General features: G+C 49.4%; 5 protein-coding genes across 13 annotated transcripts in view; 2 read left to right on the plus strand and 3 right to left on the minus strand.

The window, feature by feature from the left end:
- LOC120956942 (low-density lipoprotein receptor-related protein 1) overlaps window positions 1-12,085 on the minus strand; it is an 81,233-nt gene extending 69,148 nt beyond the window's left edge. The window contains exons 1-2 of one of the 8 annotated variants that reach the window (XM_040378782.2): window positions 11,946-12,085; window positions 9,758-10,635 (exon numbers count right to left, since the gene is read on the minus strand). In XM_040378782.2, coding sequence (XP_040234716.2) covers window positions 9,758-10,217 — 460 coding nt within the window. In that variant the 5' untranslated portion in view covers window positions 10,218-10,635; window positions 11,946-12,085. The other 7 variants (XM_040378781.2, XM_049608737.1, XM_040378779.2 and 4 more) reach the window with 7 other exon arrangements.
- Window positions 12,086-12,556: 471 nt separating this feature from the next.
- LOC120957295 (protein Rae1) lies at window positions 12,557-14,030 on the plus strand. Its single transcript, XM_040379419.2, has one exon. The coding sequence runs from the start codon at window positions 12,788-12,790 to the stop codon at window positions 13,871-13,873; it is 1,086 nt and encodes a 361-aa protein (XP_040235353.1). The 5' UTR covers window positions 12,557-12,787; the 3' UTR covers window positions 13,874-14,030.
- LOC120957296 (NADH dehydrogenase [ubiquinone] 1 beta subcomplex subunit 3) lies at window positions 13,943-14,718 on the minus strand. The gene is made up of 2 exons (XM_040379420.2): window positions 14,586-14,718; window positions 13,943-14,424 (listed from the first exon to the last, which is right to left on the minus strand). The coding sequence occupies exon 2, from the start codon at window positions 14,413-14,415 to the stop codon at window positions 14,080-14,082; it is 336 nt and encodes a 111-aa protein (XP_040235354.1). The 5' UTR covers window positions 14,416-14,424; window positions 14,586-14,718; the 3' UTR covers window positions 13,943-14,079.
- Window positions 14,719-14,986: 268 nt separating this feature from the next.
- On the minus strand, window positions 14,987-17,363 carry LOC120957294 (protein aurora borealis). 2 transcript variants are annotated; one of them, XM_040379418.2, is made up of 4 exons: window positions 17,235-17,362; window positions 16,352-16,818; window positions 15,789-16,287; window positions 14,987-15,718 (listed from the first exon to the last, which is right to left on the minus strand). In XM_040379418.2, exons 2-4 carry the CDS (start codon window positions 16,763-16,765, stop codon window positions 15,186-15,188), a joined length of 1,446 nt encoding a protein of 481 aa, XP_040235352.2. In that variant the 5' UTR covers window positions 16,766-16,818; window positions 17,235-17,362; the 3' UTR covers window positions 14,987-15,185. The 2 variants fall into 2 exon arrangements, with proteins under 2 accessions (XP_040235352.2, XP_040235351.2); XM_040379417.2 differs by having other exon boundaries at window positions 16,352-17,363.
- A 248-nt stretch (window positions 17,364-17,611) lies between these two features.
- On the plus strand, window positions 17,612-18,327 carry LOC120957541 (peptidyl-prolyl cis-trans isomerase-like 1). The gene is made up of 2 exons (XM_040379795.2): window positions 17,612-17,778; window positions 17,854-18,327. The coding sequence occupies exons 1-2, from the start codon at window positions 17,699-17,701 to the stop codon at window positions 18,299-18,301; spliced, it is 528 nt and encodes a 175-aa protein (XP_040235729.1). The 5' UTR covers window positions 17,612-17,698; the 3' UTR covers window positions 18,302-18,327.
- The last annotated feature ends 99 nt before the right edge of the window (window positions 18,328-18,426 follow it).

Here is an 18,426-nt window from a genome sequence, read left to right on the forward strand (position 1 = left end):
CTTCCATTTCTTTGTGACACATATTTACAACTACTTGTACAGATTCCATTCTCAGTGCTGGTAAAACGTAATACATCTTGAGAGTTGAAGTTGTTGTAGCTGAATTGATTACCTTTCTTCTCGCTGCGCACGTCGGGCTGGTATTTGACTTTAGTTGTGTAATACGCAACGGAATAAAAGAGAACCGCCACTCCGGAAACAGTCTCACATTTTTTTCATTTCTTTCCCTCACTACTATTACATGGGCAGATATACACACCGAACACCATTTGTCAACGCTGGCGCCACTCATGCCACACGAAGCTTTCGAGGGCGCACCGACGCCGATTTTGAAGCGCACAATGGTTCGGTTTGTGAATATTTAAATGGATCCATTTTGCTCCGTCAAAGGCCATTCCAATTTCACTCGACAAAAGCATCGCTCACAAACGCGCCCAGCCTCGCAGCCACGAGTGCCGAGCCGGGAACGAAAGGGGAAAAAATGTGTATTTGTCCTGACCACAAAAGGACAAAAGGATGGAAGTTCTCCGCATCCAATTACAGCTTCCCTCAGCCCCCCCCCCTCCTCAAGCGACCTCCCTTCTCTATGTGCCATGTGTTTAGCTAACTATGCTTCCCTCACACATGCCCTGTTGGCGGGGAAGGAAGCTATCAGAGTGCGGTTGATGGTGGAGGGCCTGTGAAAAGCATGAGTGTGAGCGAGCGAGGTGGCTTTGTAAGCATTCGGATCAGAATTTATGTGATCATAGAAGAGCTTACGACAATACAAAACCACCACGCACGCCGAGAACGCCACTGTGCCGAACGTCGGTGGCCTACCGACACTAAACATTTTCCACCAAACGCACGTCCCTTTTCTTTTCCTTCTCAAAAGGGGAAAGGCACAACAACACACACAAGCACACTCAACGTGTGGGTCTTGAATTGAAGGATGTGCTATAACATGCTTCGACGGGTATGGACGGTGCTGCCTGGAGAATGCTCGGAGCAGTTAACAACCCTTTTTAGCATCACACAATAGGTGTCAAGAATTGGGCAAACTTTTCGGGCTATGCGCTTATAAATACACAGGGGAGACATACATCAGAGGAAAGTGGTGGGTGGTGAAAAGTTAGACGATAGTTTTTTTTTTTTCATACCGTACATGTCGACCGTGCGATCATACACGTTGCAATGAATGGCGCTTACTTCAGTCGGCAACCAAACGGCGAATAGATCCGTTATGCAATTATTTGTGTGATGGATGTAGAATCCGATATCGAGCTTGATTCATACCAAACATTGCACAACGTGTGTCCACCATATATGTGTGTGGACAGCTTGGTGCGTCTTGGTTTAATTACTCACCGACCAAACAAGGACTGGCCAGTGATGTGGTAAGAGTTCTACCCATTCGGTAAGCACGTCGCTGCATATCATTTGCCGCGGCTTAGTTTGGGATTTCTACGCTACGGTCCCCACGGGCAGGCAGCTGACTAATGGATGGACACGAACGGATGCGTCATCATGCATTCGATTTTATTACTTTCGCCTTCCGCTGCTGCTTCTGCTTCTGCTTTTCGGTTCAGGCAGAACAGCTGATAAATCAAACTCCCTACACTTTACTAACGTGTGTGTGTGCGTGCTGTCGTACTTCTTGTGTGCTTTCCGATTGACGAACTCGATTTAAGCATGATTCGGTTTGTTTCTGATTCACACTCAGCAGACCGTGATGATGAGTGTATGAAAGATATGATACACTGCTACCACACTATAGCTCTTCTAGCAGTAGGCTAAAAGTTGTTGTGGTTAATAAAATAGTGTACCATTCAAAGTGGAATCCATCCAGTACCAAACATAAAAGACACCACACCCGGCTGGACATTACTGCTGGCAGCCTAATGGTGTCACGTTCAGTGCCAGTGAGCTGCAACCGGACAACAGAAGCCAACCTCCTCTCGTCCATCGAACCAATCCCCAGTGTGCGCCGCCCCACACCGATGGAGATTAAATTTCACCCGAGCAAGTCCGTGACACAACCGAGCCGTCAAACGGCGATGGTGTCACATTCATCACCCAGAGCGGCCCGAGTTTATTGCATTCGCTTGTAATTATGGATGCATGATGTATGGGCAGACGCGTTCGTGCTCGTGCAGAGCGGTCTGTGTATTATCGGTGACTTCACTCTTGCTGAACACTCGCTACGCTACGAGGTGTATGGTTCAATTCTACTAATTAACTGATGCATTCTCTGTCGCTTCTCATTCGCCACAGTCGTCGTCGGACGCTTGCCAGAACAAACGGAATAAAAATGTACATCGTCTGTTAGATGCTGGGATGTGTTGGAAGTATTCGATGGATAGTTCCAATTGATTGAGACATATTTTGTTTTTGAAAAATAAAACAGTGTTGCCCTTCAAAGCCGACATCAGCTAAACATAGCTCTTAATAACCGATACAAAGTCGAGTGGAGGCTGCCTTGATTCTGTAAAGCCATATCTCAAGTAGCTTCAAGGGCCGGACGTTTCTGGCTTAAAAAAACCATCAAAATCAAAAGAACGAAGTGCAGCAGACGAAATCCAACATGGTTGTGGTTTGGGGGTTGAACAATACAAACCATTCCATTCCCTTTTCTGTACACTTTTTCCTTGCTATTCAATCGGCAGAGAAAAAGTTATGTTCGCTAATCAAATGATGCCTCAAAAGTGTACGCACCACCACCACCAACGGAAATAGATTTTCGTCCCAAAGGAAACCCTGTGCACAAGAATGGGAAAATTCTTTTGAACCGTCTTTTGGACCACCATTTACTTGAACAGTTCTTCATCGCGTTGGGGTTTTCTGTGGCACACAAAGGAGCGCGTGTCCGATGTAACTCATTTCATACCTCACATACGTCACACACACCGGATGTTAGGGTTGCTGTACAAGTCACACACGCTACTGGATGAGCATATTTTGTGGTAGAGTTGAAGCGAAATCCCTCCAACATTTCCACGGGACGTGCAACATACTCTGCGAAGGGATGTGAGAACCATCGACCATACACACACACACCCACACATCCATCCATCCGATTGTTGTCCATTGTCCTGGTTGCGATGGAAAAAGGCATGAAATCCGTACCAATGTGGGTGACGAGCGATCCACCAAAACCACCAAAACCCTATTCGCACGCTGACACTAACACGTCGTGTGTTACTGATGATGATGATGATGATGTTGGTCATGTGATGTGGTGGAAAATTGATACAAATTTGATGTCCGCTTTTTGTCTACCAAAATGTATCTCCGACGCCGTCGCCATCACCGCCCATTCCCCGCCCTATATTCTTTGCTTTGGGCGAACAATAAAAGGTCCAGGACTTTCATTCGCTTCTTCTGTGCTGCAAACGGCACACACAGCACGACAACGGTGAGTGCAGATGATGGGCGATAGTTGTCTGAATCGGACTGGGCTGGAGTGTGCATTAGTGAGGGGTGAAGACGATGAGGACGAGTGCCATACCGAATGGAGTGGACTGGGGCAGGCGGAAAAACCCCGTGCGGTGATGGGAGATATTCCAACTGATTGGGCTTTTGTTGGGAGCGACCGAATTTGAATAGATCCATCACTTGCGGCGCTGAAGTAACGTTCAGCTCGGTGTTGGCAACCCTCTGACACATGGATCTCGTCCATCCGTCCGTCCGTCCGTCTTCGCCTTCGGTTCGGGGGCATCGGTCCGTTCAGCAAGGTAATCAAGGATTCCCGAGGGAATGGCAGGGAGAGGGACGGCTGGGTCGGACGTTGATACCGGGAAGAGGCACCACCGATGTGCCAGTTTTCCATTGACAGTGAAATTGTAAAGAAATGGGAATGCTCGAGCTTGATTTGCTGGAAGCAATTTAACCTTCATTGGTTGTGCCGGCGACTTTGCCTTTCGTTGGGGCGCCATTTTGCCAGCAAGGCAGAACCGCACCTACCACAATAAGGTTTGCTAGGACGATCGAGCCGGAAAACCTTCCATTTGGTTTGATCGCTGTTGCAGAAGTAGTGTTGGTTGAGGTTGACTTCATGTTGCAACATCTGCGAACGGTTGTAGCCGCAGCCAGGCGGCGGCCAGGTATGTTGGCGTACAATTGCTGATCAATCATCAAGCTGTCATATTGTCTTTCGGTTCCCTTACGCCCTTATGTACTACCACAAATTCCCAATCCGAGCGTGGAGCACGTGTGTATGTGTAGGGAGTACAATTTTCCGCCTTTATGACCCATTCTGCAGTCGCCGTCTAATGTGAAAAGCAATCAATGTTCAATTATTATGATGATCACCACGGGGCGACGATTGGAAGGGGCGTTTCATTTCATTAATTAATTCTGCCTTTCGCCCAAACACAACGACAGTGAGCAGCGCCACGGCAGGACAAATTGTGATGCTTCCAGCTGCTAATTACGATGGATGATGGTACTTGTATAAGCATTAATCATCATACGATAAGCAGTTGCTGGGGTAAACATCGAACGCAGAGAATATCCATTTTCCATTTACAATTTGTCTTCGCTGCCAGACAATCTCGCCCTCGCCCACGGTGATGTTAATTCACGATGAAAGCGCACCAAGAGTGAAAATTGATAGCACCCAGCAGTACGAAAATGCGTCTTTGTAGTACCGAATCAATAAAAAAAAAACGGAATCAATTGTTCGCAATCATCATCAAGCCCTCTTCCAATGCGACTCTACTCGAACAACATCTGACTCAATTGCTGCAATAAAGCCACCGCTGCCCTCGATTTACTTTGATTTTGTTTGACACCTTTTTTGGATTACGGCATCGTCGATCGGAGGGGAGAAAAACAACGCCTCGTCGGCCGGGAAACTCGCCGATATCCGTCCCATTGCCGGATGAATTCGTTTTATTTAATGGAGATAATGTACCTCATTGCTCGGCTAGTGAGCCGACCGGCAGCGCAGTTTACACGTGTCATCGAGGCGCAATATTATCCTAGCCAACACATCACCATCACCCGGCACCATCCGTGGCAGAGAGCACATGTAACATGTAATCCAAGAGGGAACGAAGCCTGACTCGTGGCGCCAGTTCCTAAATGGATTCGGCAAAGTGGGGTGCAAAAAAAAAAAAGACAAGCATCCCACCGGGCGGCACACACACACTCAAGACACACGTAGGGCGCCACCATGGGCACTCCCTCCCCGGCAGTCCCACAGCCGGGGTCTTTCTCGTTCGAACAGTTTTCTTTTATTTTTCTTTTCTTCCGAATCCACCTTCACCTGCTCCCGCTGGGGAGGGATCTCCACAGGAAAGCGCCAGGCCCGGGGAACGACAAACCATGGCCCTCCCGCGTAAGCATGGTTGAAATTTCCTTCATTTTCATCGTTGCACAAGCGCGGCATCCGAGCGTAAAAGACGTATTAGGAACGGAAGGAAGTGGAAAAAGACTCCATGATTTGCGGGCGAACAATCTACGAAAATTGATTTCGCTTCCGTTTTCGACCGTCGCCGCTGCTGCCTGCCGTCTAGTCCTTCCTTTCGTCCCATGGTCGCCGCACCGAGTCGTGCGCGTGAATGAGGAATGCGTATGTGTTGTGGCGTAGCATGTCGCTGAACAGGGGGGGCAAAAAGGAAGGAAAAGCGAAACGGGAAGGAGTAAAAAAACAACAACACTGATTTGCCGTCCCCGCACACAACACACACCAGACGGGCGCCATGCCAAACGGGACGAACACACACACACACACATTTACCCCTCAGCATTCCCGATTGGCGCTCCGGCCTGTAATGAGGTACACGTATCTGTTCATTCTTTCTTCCCCTCGTTCGGGGGGGGGCTGCGCCTTGTGGGAAAACGAGGAACCCACTTACTCTGGTGGCCACGGTCGTCGCCGGGGACACGCGCGATATTTGTTGTTGTTGTTGTTGTTGTTGCTCCTTCATCACCGGGCGAGCACGAATGGTGGTAAATCCGATTGGGAAGAAAATTATTGAGCCGTGTAGGGAACATCATTTACGGTAAAGGCAGCTCTACCGCCATTTCCCGGTGGTGCAATTTGCGGAGGATATTTCGTCCGGGGTATCCGGAAGGGGGTGGTCGTTTTGCACACATCATCTATTTATCATTTAGCATTCCCAGTTTTGCGTATCCGAACGCGGGGAACAATTTCGCAAGTTATTACAATTGGTATGTTGAACACACGACAGAAAAGTTGCAGTTCAGTAAAGAGCATATCATGTTTCTTGGACTTTTTTGGGTCGCCCCTTCCCTAGACGCGCAGAACAATAAAACACACCCAGACAGATTGCACACTGTAGATTACCACGTTTACCCTCAGGTGTGCAAACAGACAGACCCCGCGAGAAGCATTATAAGGTCACGGGGACCATTTGCACGGAGGACAACGTTAGGGGGTTGTTCCCGTCTACCAGAGAAGGAGAGAGAGAGAGTGTGGGAAGCGATATAATCTGTGAGCACAGATGTGTATGTGGTGCCCGTCAGCAGAGGGGCATATGCGCGGTCTTATCGTAGTGTCCCCTCGCGTTCCCAGGACCCTCCGTTTCGCTGACTGTGAACTCAGTGCGCTGAAACATGGACACAAAAACCTTCCAAAAGTGCAGACACTCTGTGCAAACAAATGATTCCAACCGACGCAGCCGTTTCCAAATTTGCTTGGGGCGCGGGCTGGTCCGTCGACCAAACAAAACATATCTATGATAGTGGAAGTTTTTCACTGGCAAAGCGCGGTATTGAAATATATTCATCCGGTTTCCATTTAGCACACATCATGGTACACATTTCCTCCATCGATCAACACTGGCACTGCCGCTTGGCCACGGATAGAACTGGCAGATTCAATAGAATTTGCCCCAGCAGACAGCCACCATCATCATCATCCTCATCAGCAGCATCAGAAACCGGCACACAAAATGGATTCATTTTATTCTGCTGCTATTGCATCAGCAGAAATTCCACACATTCAACCCCCGACCCCCGACAATTACGCGGCATCCAAATAGGATTATGAAGCGCTCCTGCTGCGCATCCTCACGTTCCACCTGTTACGCGCAACCACTAAGCGTTGCACGGTGCTGCAAACTATTCGTGCGATAAAATTTCGACAAACGGCCACCCGTCAACCCGTCGCATCCGTGGTACTATCTACCATTTTCACCGACTGGTTCAATACAGCCTTTTAAATACTCACAGAACCACCACCCATTACACATTGATGCAAACGGGGGTAGTAAATCACTTTGCGAAAATCACATAATCGTAATCGGCTTGTCTGGCAATAGCAGTGCTGCGGTGTGTGTGGTGTTGGTGGTCGGCAACCTATTTGACCATGGAAAATAGCATCAAAATTTGTGATATGAAATCACATTTTGTGCGGCGATGTTCGTGACAAACAACAACTATGTAAAGGGTTTGTCGTTTGTGCTGTACCGGGGAGTGGGCTTCATTTGGTTGCTGTAACCCCGCGCGGTCACAGCAAAAAAAGGTAAAAATGTGCGCGCAAATCCAATTACACAGCGTTCGGCAACGTGGAAAATGGAATTTTCAATTCGGTTACTGCTTTTAAACGATCACGGTTGGAGCAATGAGCTGCAGAGTGCATAAATTCTTCGCAGAGGAGAAAATAACTTTCAGCCATTTTTTGGGGGCACGTTTCTTAGAACCATCATCAAAAGCAGCAGCCACCATTATCCCAAGTGACATACGGGACGGGATTCGATGTGGAATTTGAATAACAAATTCAAAAAAGGGGGTAAAAACTTACAGATCGATTCCACTACTTCGAAGTCGCCCGTCCTCCCGAGAAGTTCGTAGCATTAATCTACCCTTTTTTTTACATAGCCGAAATCACACACACACACACACACCAGACCGTACATCATATCATTCTCGAGCGTGAGCGTTCGCTTTCGTATTAAGATTATGGGCACGTTTCCCTCGAAATAGAAAAGCGCAACCCCCTTTTTTCGCGTACTACTTCCCACATCCAAGAACGGAAACCGAACCCAACTCAACCCCGAGCGAAGGTGAATGAATTCTGCCGAAAATTGGAATACATGCATGCATTACACATGATTGCCTTGGCGCATGGTGTGCCCGCGATCCGCCGCTCGCGGTAAGGTGTCAAAGTTCGTTTACCGGCAGCAGGAAAGGGAAAACGTAACTTTTGTTGTACGTAAGATTGCGATTTGTTTGGGGTGTTTGGCGCTTATCTCGCGGCAATGCACACGACACGTTTCCCCCCTCGGCTCGCTGGATGATCCTCATCGCAGCGCGATCAATGGTCCGACCGCTTGGGAATCGATGTGACGGATGGTTGTGATTAGAACGATTGATTGATTCCCCGTGCGCCCTATCATGCCGTCGGTGTGTGGGCTGGTGTGTGTATGTGTGTGTGGCGTATGCCCTGGTGAACTACATCGCTCGTATACACCGGCCCCAGGAGGGTTTGATTGGGAACGCGCCCCGGTACCGATGGTTGGCGGCGCTCGCTTGCTCTCGCGGGAAATATGCTGATAAGACTGGATGTTCTCGTCTTCCGTTTGCGAGCTGTCCCATCGCCGGTCGATTTCGGGACGAAGAATGTGTTTGTAAATTTTGTTCCTGCTGCCAGCGCTGACTGACACAGCAACAACGTTATATCATAATTCTGGGATGATTGAACTCAGAGGACACAAACAAGAGGGCAAAGAGTATCGGTCTGACGGTCTTCTCGCAAGGGCTTTCTTTTTTTTCGTCCATCGTGCCATGAGCAAAGTCTTATGCCGAGCCAATTTGTATCGCCAGTGACAAATAACTTAATCTAGTTAGAAAGAGTTTGGCGAACCAACCCGACAGGACCTCCTCCCTCTCACAACTCGCCGCAATGGGGATACATTTGCACCAATAGTCTTTTTGTTTTACTTTCCCCAAGCACATCGTCTACTTCGGGAAGAGTGACAAAGAATGGTTCAATCCGGTTCTCGAGGCCAGAACTCGGGGGAAACAAAAAAAGGAATTGAGCAAAGAAAAACAAACCGCAATATAAACATCGCGCAAACATTTTGCGTAAAGCATCGAAACGACAAAATAGAAGAAGAAGAAGAAGAAGAAGAATAAGAGTACGCGCTACTCCGTAAAGAATTTGCGCACAGAAGTTGAACTCAAATTTCAAGCCTTATTAAGAACGTTCGCGGGGCAACGCGCAACACACTCGCGCGCGTTGTTGTTTTTCGCTGCTGCCGTATCTCGAGGGGCATTTAGACTGGTATACACGCACACCACACGGCCAGCAAAAAAGCCTGGCCCATCTCAGCCGGCAGGGGCCACTTCCAACCAAGACGTTAAGGTTTTTTTCGGTTTTTGGTGGAAGATTTGTTTTCGTGTGTGCTCAAGGCAGAGCTCTGGCGTAAGAGAGGGAGAAAGAGAGAGAGACGGGTGCGCGTATGTAACAAGCGGCGTTCCATCCAGGTGATCTCATTGCGTGTCTTTCTGAAGGAGGGAAGGCATTGGATTATTGCTTTTCAAGCAGCAAATCTGTTTGTACGCTAACAAGCTGCTTCCTAATTCCAGCTCGGTGTACTTAGCCGCGTTTTTTTCACTCTCTCGCTTTCGTTGCTTGTCTTCGTGCATCTTTGGGGTTTTTTTTTTCTTAAGAAAAAGGGGCCTCCTCTCCAGCCACGCTCGATCGAAATGCTAAAATATTTGTACGTTTTTAAATTGCTGCCCCATTACAAGTTGGCTGAACATAAATATTTTTTCTTAGCTCAAAAAACACACACACTGAACCTACCTTGTGCTTCCTCGGGCGATGCTAAGGACGTTTGTTTCGGTCCCGGTTTCTGCAGCGAACGGAGCACACGTCGATGATCGGAACCGGTTTCGGTGGCCTTCGTCCATCGAGTCGATGCTGCACTTGCACCTGAAATTTGCACACTGGCAGTGTCGGGCCCGGTCAATGACACACCCCCCACCGCCATCACCGACGTGGCCGCCAACAGTGCCAGCGTGCCAACGGCAGCCAGCAGTCGCGCGTTGGCGTGCGCCCGACCACCGATCCCCGACGCACGGACGCAACCATCTCGCTGGCCTTGTCGTTGGCGTTGCCGCTGTTGTTGTGGTTGCTGTGGCAATGGTTGTTGCTGTGGTTGTTGTTTTTGCAGATGATATTCTGCGGCCTGCTCTCCCTCCCAGCCGGCGACAGAACGAACGCCAGGACGGGAACGATCACTTCGCCCGCTGGCGTACATCATGCTGGCGCCTTTTTTTGCTCGTCACGTCGCGCGTCCCGACGCCGGACGCACCAACACCACCGCCCACCGGCCCTCCCCCGTCTCCACCACCTCCCCTTGCTTCCGCACGACAGCAACACCACCTTTGCGCGATCGCTTTTCTTTGGCGAACTCGGGCCGCCGCCCGTTGTTTTACGGCCTGCTTCCCGAAACTGCCCTTGGCACAGGCGCACCGCGGCACTCGCGCACGGAACCGATATCGGCGTCGAACGGTGGCAGAACAAATACACGCACGCACTCGCTCACATGCATACACGACAGCACCATCCACCGCGATTGCACACCTTGCAATTTTATTTTGTGTGCTCACTTTTTTGCGTACCTTCACGCTACGCAGCACTCTGAGCCAGCAGGGTGGCAGCAATCATTACACAACTGGCTGAAACACACATTAGAAACAAGAATTTATTAACAACACACAGACACACGCACACACATACGAAAAAAAACACGTTCATGAGACTTTGACAATCGTATTTTTGGGAATGCTGAAGCCACAACAATTTTGGTCACAATTTGTTCACGCTTCGTTCACTCGTTGCTACCCTTGAATTGTTTCGTTGTTGTTACTGGGCAAGTACGACCACGATTAGGGAGAGTTTTAGACATACGCTTGTCGAAAAAACACCCAAACAGGCCTAAAGCATCGGCGCACACAGAGATTGAAGTGATCGAAAGCACGCAAATCGCGCAAAAGAACGGAAAGCGGATTTGCTCTCCTTCTTCGCGCGCGTGCTGTGTTCCTACTCTTCGCGGCACGGCCGTTCGCACCCCTATCCCATTCGCGTGCAGCCGTCTCCTTCGCGTGCGGATGCTGCTGAGATGATGCGCGAACGGTGATGCTGCTGCTGCTGCCAGAATGAAAACTCACACTCATACATAAACAGAGAGAACGAGAGAGCCAGAATGAGAAAGACAGGGTGAGAGCGCGCGCGGTTGTTAAGGAAACGATCAACGGCTACACAGAGAGGCAGGACCGCCGCGGCGGTGCGGTTCTTCTGATGATGGTTCACACAGCACCACGGACCAACACAAGCAAGCATAACCGCGCACGGGTACACCCATCGATTGATGAATGGCTGTGGCTATGTTGCTGTTGCTATGTTTGATGCCTGCAGAGGGCAAGCTGGGCAAAATTTTAATTGACGCCGTTCACGAACCCACTCCGAGCTGGGCAGCGGGACGGAAGAGACAGGTAAGTGTGAGTTTTTTCTTTCTAAGGTACGCCAATTTTCGTGGCCTTGGTGCCGCAGACAGGAACTGTGCGGTAAAAAAGAGCAACAGCAGACGGTTAAGCCGGTGTTTATGGGTGTTCCTGGTCTAAGTGCATTTTTTTTTAAATTGCTCACCGTCCATGTAGGACTCTTAACTTGTTGGCTGCACACTCCTGTTTTCCCCGGCACTTAACATCCAATTTTCCGTTGAAAGTGTACCGAAACGGCAGCAGAAGCTCAGCATCGCAACATCGAATCAGAGATTTATGGTTCGCACAGTCACACACACGGGCGCGTTCGACTTCTTCCTCTTCTGTCTCGCACACGAGCAAGCAGCAAAGGTAAACAAAGGTGTCAACAAACCGCACCTGCCCCTTTTGGGTACCCCTAACGGCACAGCACACACACGGAAAGGTTCACTCGATTTCCCAAATTCACGAAACACAAGCGAAATCAGTTTTACAATGTTTGGTACACTTTTGCGTAGAAGAAATGATAGTTGGCGGAGAAGAAATAGTTGCGCGGCGGTTTCTTCACCAGCACTCCTCGACGGACAGCAGCGGAATATGCTTGCTTCGATTCGGAAAATACAGCCATGCCACCGTGAGTCCAAATTGAACTGTGTCGTTGTAGTGGTGCTGCGTAGCGTACGTATCCGAAGGCGGCCGAACCAGGCTCCGCTCGCTGTAGGTCTGTCTACACGAGGTACGTAAATAATTCCTGGCTCGTATTTCTATCTCAACGCTGCGTAAACACGTTTTCTTTCGCCTGAAGTAAATGTTACTCTCTTGAAGAGTTTTTGTTATCATTGAGCATAAATATCTTGTATATATTAAGTTTATTGAAGAAAAGTTACTTAATTCGATATATATTGCTGCTAAATGATTCATACTGTGCTTCAACTACAGTGTCCAAACTGTAGTTCTCTTCTCCAAACTGTAACATCTCTATTTGTAAGAGTAATTTTTCCATGATATCATTCCAAAAAACGCAAAAATAATGATATCGCACAAACTTTCAAAGTAAGAAGCTGCAATAGCCCAGCTAGGCTTAACATACACCGATAGTTAAGGCCCATCAAATGTATTTTGTCGCCTGGGTGGAAACCAAGATGTATAGAAGGTATCGCTCATCGCTGTCAACGCATTTTGCCGGTAATTTCGGGCTAGCACGAACATACAACATCTGACAGCACGGAAAAGAGCGTCATTCGGTGCGTGATTATTTGTTGATAGTAGAATTTGTGCATTTTCAACGCGCCTGAAACACAAAACCTTCGCCCCCAGGAACCGTTGAAGAGGACGTCCCACCGGCACAATGTTTGGCACGCAAGCGCTCGGTGCCAACCCTGGCTTCGGCAGTCCGACGGCCACAACCACCACCAATCCGATGAAGGACTTCGAAGTCACCTCGCCGCCGGAAGATACGGTGTCGGCGATGGAGTTCAGCCCGGCAACGTTGCAGCAAAACTTTCTCATCGCCGGCAGCTGGGACTGCAGCGTGCGTTGCTGGGAGGTGGAACAGTCCGGCAAGACGGTGCCGAAATCCATCAAAACCATGGGCGGCCCGGTACTGGACGTGTGCTGGGCGGACGATGGCAGCAAAGTGTTCATCGCCTCGACCGACAAGCAGGTGAAGTGTTGGGATCTGGCCTCGGATCAGGTGGCGCAGGTGGCACAGCACGATGCTGCGATCAAAACGTGCCACTGGATCAAGGGCACCAACTACACGTGTCTGATGACGGGTTCGTGGGACAAGACGCTCAAATTCTGGGACACCCGAACACCGCAGCCCATGATGTCGATTCAGCTGCCGGAGCGCTGCTACTGTGCGGATGTGGACTACCCGATGGCAGTCGTGGGCACGGCAGGGCGACATGTGTTGATTTACTCGCTGGAAAACAAACCGACGCAGTTCAAGCAGCAGGAAAGTCCGCTCAAGTACCAGCACCGGACGGTGTCGGTGTTTCGCGACAAGAAGAAAGCACCGACCGGCTACGCGCTGGGCAGTATCGAGGGCCGTGTGGCCATTCAGTACGTGAGTCCGCTGAATCCGAAGGATAACTTCACGTTCAAGTGCCATCGTTCGAACGGATCGAGCGGTTACCAGGACATCTACGCGGTGAATGACATCGCGTTCCATCCGGTGCACGGCACGCTGGCGACGGTCGGGTCGGACGGAACGTTCAGCTTCTGGGACAAAGACGCACGCACGAAGCTGAAATCGTCCGAAACGCTGGACCAATCGATTACCAAGTGTTGCTTCAACAGCAATGGACAGATCTTCGCGTATGCCGTCGGGTACGACTGGTCCAAGGGACACGAATACTACAACCCGCAGAAGAAAACGTACATCTTCCTTCGCTCGTGCTACGATGAGCTGAAACCACGGGCCTCGAGCTAAAGCGCACCGAGTGTCAGCACATTTCTCCTGTAAGGTTACTTCGTACATTCGAACGGCACCACACGCTGGTTTGATTGTTTCTGCTACACCATAAGTTCGTTTATTCTTTGCGGCAGAATTTTGGAAATAAAATCTAATGCACGATAGCAACAAAGAACACCACCCGGATGGAGATGGGGGCCGTCTAACTCGTCAAATCTCTCGCACTAGTGATGACCGCTTCCATGTCCCTTCTCATCCCCATGACCATGGCCACCATGCGCGTGGTAGTCCACTCCGAGCGCATACTCGACGCCGATCGTCGCAACGAAGGCAGCAAATCCGAGCGGGAATCCCTTGAACAGGAAGGTGATGAGCCGCGAACGGTGGGTCGAAAACTGCTTCACATTGTAGCGCCACACTTCATTTCGTAGCCACGGGTCCTTCAGGCCCCGGCGGGCCAGAGCGCGTTCCACTTCGACCAGCTCGGGGGCGTCGGCCACTTTGTAGATGGATGCATCCGGCACCTTGTACGGCGGTCCGTGTCCGTGACCGTGGCCCATCGTTTGTTCCTGGCAGGCGATTTGTATACACAACCCCCGTTTGACGTTCCAGTCGGAACCAGCATTACATAATTTAGATTCGGCGTTGTGGAAGAAAAACATTGATTTAGTTTCTACGGGCAATGAGGTGTGCCAACTCGGCCGTGTATTTTTGGGACGTTTGCACTTACCAGATAGATCCGGGATCGGCAGTAAAGCAATCAGTTGGAAAAAGTTTGTTCAGAGATGTGAAGAGTTTTGCGATGTCCACCGGAGCCGCGACGGAATATTTTCCTCAGCAGGGCAGCTGTCAAAACAACCTGTCAAACCTGACAGCTTCGGCGGGAGGTGAAACATTTCAATCGTTCTATGAAATGTTGCACTCTGCTGAAACGAAGGACGAAAAAGGACACAGGACATGCAGGATCATTTCGGCATCGCTTGTCACAACATGAAGACTGTTCTGATCAACTGGTTATATTATTTACGTGCTGTATACAATTAAAAAATGCGTTATCAACGTAATCGAGATTGATTTGTCTACAAGACGTTCCTTACACGTAATTGGTCTAACGAGCTATTTCCATCGCTAATTCAGTTCAGTGCGCACACACGCTTCGTTTGAGTCGGTTTCCGTTTTCCATTGCATTAAAATCATTAACTAAATATTGCGAAATACACAATTGAGCTATCAAATTAGGAATTTTGCTAGAGTTTTGTTGGCCGAAACGTTTTTTGCATTTTGATTTCGTTCCCTAACGTAATGAGTCTTATGGCGATTAGTGACCACGTTACAGTCTTAAAGGAGAGGAACAATTGTTGGTATAGCTATTGACCCTGGGACCGGTGCCGGTTTTGTCTTGCCTCTTTCTTCCTGGAGTGTTCGAGAAGTCCTCCGAAAGCATCGACACATCGGAAAGTTCATTCGCGTAGTCGTTACTTTGACTTTCCTCATTGAAACCACTATCAGTGCGATAGAAGTTTACGCAAGGCACTACATTTTCCGACAAGCCAGCGATTTCCTTTATCGGTGACAATGCTTTCATTGGAGTGGTGCGAGTATGACGCACCTCGCACGCACTATCGGTGGACTGGTTCTCTTCGTTACGATCCTTGTCCGAGATTTGAAGAAAAGATTGTGACAAATTCTTACGATTAGTACGGCGTTTTTCCTTTCTCCGGAAACCCCGCAACGGCGTGGTGGAGTGCTGCGTCTGCTGAGAGGAGTCAGACGATTGCGATGATAAGGCAAGGCTCCTTTCGCCGTCGGCCGACAGGTTTGCTTCCGCAAGTTCGTTTGTTAATTCAGTATGTTTTATCGAACCTGGAAGAAAATCATGCAAAAACAATCAAATAGTTTGATCATCTCTTATACCCTCAAGGCAATTGCTTACCACTCATGTAGTGACGGCTACCGCAAAGTTCCGGTGACATGTTGTCACTATGGAAAATCCCGGAAGGTTCCGGCGTACTGCGGTAAATAGCATCCGAGTCCGAATGGTGCAATTCGAAGGCTTCTGTTGGTGAAGGACTGGCCATGCTTTTCGAGATGGGCGACAGTGCACCGAACGAACTGTCCGCATCACTTTCGGGAATGTGATTGAGCATTTCCTGCGAGCCGTAGTACCGCGATCGCTTCAGATCCTGCTCACTCGCCAGCTCTCCCACCACCAGCACCTCGGGCGACTCCGGAGCAGGACTCAAGGCTCTGAGATCGAAATCATCGATCGAGTTGGCGTAACGGCTCGCACCTCCAGCATCACTGTCGTCCGCATCGTCGTTCAGGGCGGATGTGTTGAACAGTTTCCGTCGCAAAGAAGCATCCCGTGCATCGTGATCGATGCTACTGGCCGAGGATTCATCCAGCGCGGTATCATGTTTCTGTTGCTGGTCCTGTAAGAGAAATGGTTTGTTTTAATATCAACAACACCTTTTGTTACAGCACCGCGCGACATACCTCGTTGTAGGTAAGATACTTTTGCAACACATCCTCTATCTCTTTTGGAAGATGCGGTGGGAAGGACAGAACCGTTTGGCTTATTCCATCGCGAACCTTTCGCTTGCTGGAAACAGCGCCACCACTGCTGGAGTTCGTGGAGGTGCTAGAGTCCTTCGACAGCACGATCTTCTGATTTCTTAAAGGACAGTCGATCGGGCTGGGCACTATGCTGTGCTCCTTAAAGTAGGTACTGATAGCGGCCTGCACCCTAGCCTCCGCGACCGGGTCGGGCGTTTCGATGAACTGCGTCTCGTGCGGTTCCACGTTCACCGGTCCCAGCGAGGACACCTCGTCGATCGTCCACTCGAACTGTGTGATGCTGCTGTTCTGCGGTGTGCTGGGACGGTGGAAGAGCGAAGGGCTCCCGATCATCGGCAGATGCAACCGTTCGACCAGATGCGGTTCGAAGGGATTCACGATGCGGCCTTTAAATATGCGCGAAGGAGGAGTTTGTAGCACGGGTAGTAAATTGAAACGATTGCTGGTTGCGGTGTTGTTACAGCTGCTGGTGCTGTTCCGTGACAGCGAGGTCGGCGTCCTCACGGCCATTAGCGATGGCGAGGAGGCCATCGACGTTCGCGATGAGGTTCGTGCAAGAGCGCTTTGGAATAGCTTGCGCGGTGTTAAAAAGGCTTCCGACTCCATTGCTTTCCCGGGATAGAGGCGTACAAACTTCCAAATAAAGGCAGCCCACACAAAGCGGGGTAAAGGATTAGGGTTAGCACGGTACACTGTTAACAAATAAGCACCGATGGAAATAATGTGAGTTGGTGTGTGATGCGGAGGTGTAAGTAAACTGGTTAGAAAGGGTAAGCCACGCGTTTATAAACACATTTCGTACAATATTTAACTATATATCACAGTTACGACTCGTATTGATCGCTGCGCCACAGCCGCTGGCCCGGCCGGTCGTATGGAATTGTTCGTTTGATTTTGAAAACGGAAAACCGTCAACAGATTTTCCCTCTGAAAATAGCACCGTTGACAGCTCACGTCGCACAGTGTGCTGCGATCATGCGAATGTGTTTGTCAGCGGACGATAAAAAAAGATCGATAAGCACTATTTTTCTTTTAATGATACAAAATTAGAACGAAATAATTAGAATAAGTTGAAAACAAATGTGCATAACAATATCCCGTAGAAATTTCATGACAAAATGTTGTAAATTTTGCAGACAAAAACTTCCGCCGACCATGGTGCAGGCGTCGACGTCAAAGACTGACAGTGAGGTTTGTTTATTTCCCACGGTTCCATAAAACCGACGCGCTTTTACGCCAGTTTACAAAAATCCAAACAATTTAGTGATGCTCGCGATTCAAACGCCTAATTCCGGTGGCATTCCAGACAAACTATGGCAGCCGCATTTTGTCGCCTTTGAGACCACGTGAGTAGCTTGGCGGGGCGGGATTTCATTGTGTATTTTCGTCAACTGTTCAATGTTGTTTTGCTCGCGACGTAGGATGGGAGAATTAACGATCGAACTGTATTGGAAACATGCCCCAAACACTTGCCGCAACTTTGCTGAACTAGCACGAAGAGGCTACTACAATGGGACGCAGTTTCATAGGATCATACGAGATTTCATGGTGCAAGGAGGCGACCCAACGGGAACCGGTCGGGGTGGGCAGTCAATCTACGGTGCCACATTTGCGGACGAAATACATAGCGATTTGAAGCACACCGGTGCGGGCATTGTTTCGATGGCAAACTCTGGCCCGGACACGAACGGGTCGCAGTTCTTCATCACCCTCGGTCCGACGCAGTGGCTGGACGGAAAGCACACCATCTTTGGGCGCATTCACACCGGCATGCAGGTGGTCAAACGAATAGGGCTGGTGGAGACGGATAAGAACGATCGGCCGGTAGAGCCAGTTAAAATTGTAAAGGGAAAGGTTGAAAAATACTAAAATAAATACGATCTTATCGAACTGTACCACGGTGTGTAATGGTGCTTCCGTTAAAACAATCGATTGATGCGGTGTTTGATGCTGCCGCCTGCGCTCCGAACTGGCTGCGTACTTGAGTGGTGTTT

This window comes from Anopheles coluzzii, chromosome 3, assembly GCF_943734685.1.
Source record: "Anopheles coluzzii chromosome 3, AcolN3, whole genome shotgun sequence".
Lineage (NCBI taxonomy): Eukaryota > Metazoa > Arthropoda > Insecta > Diptera > Culicidae > Anopheles > Anopheles coluzzii.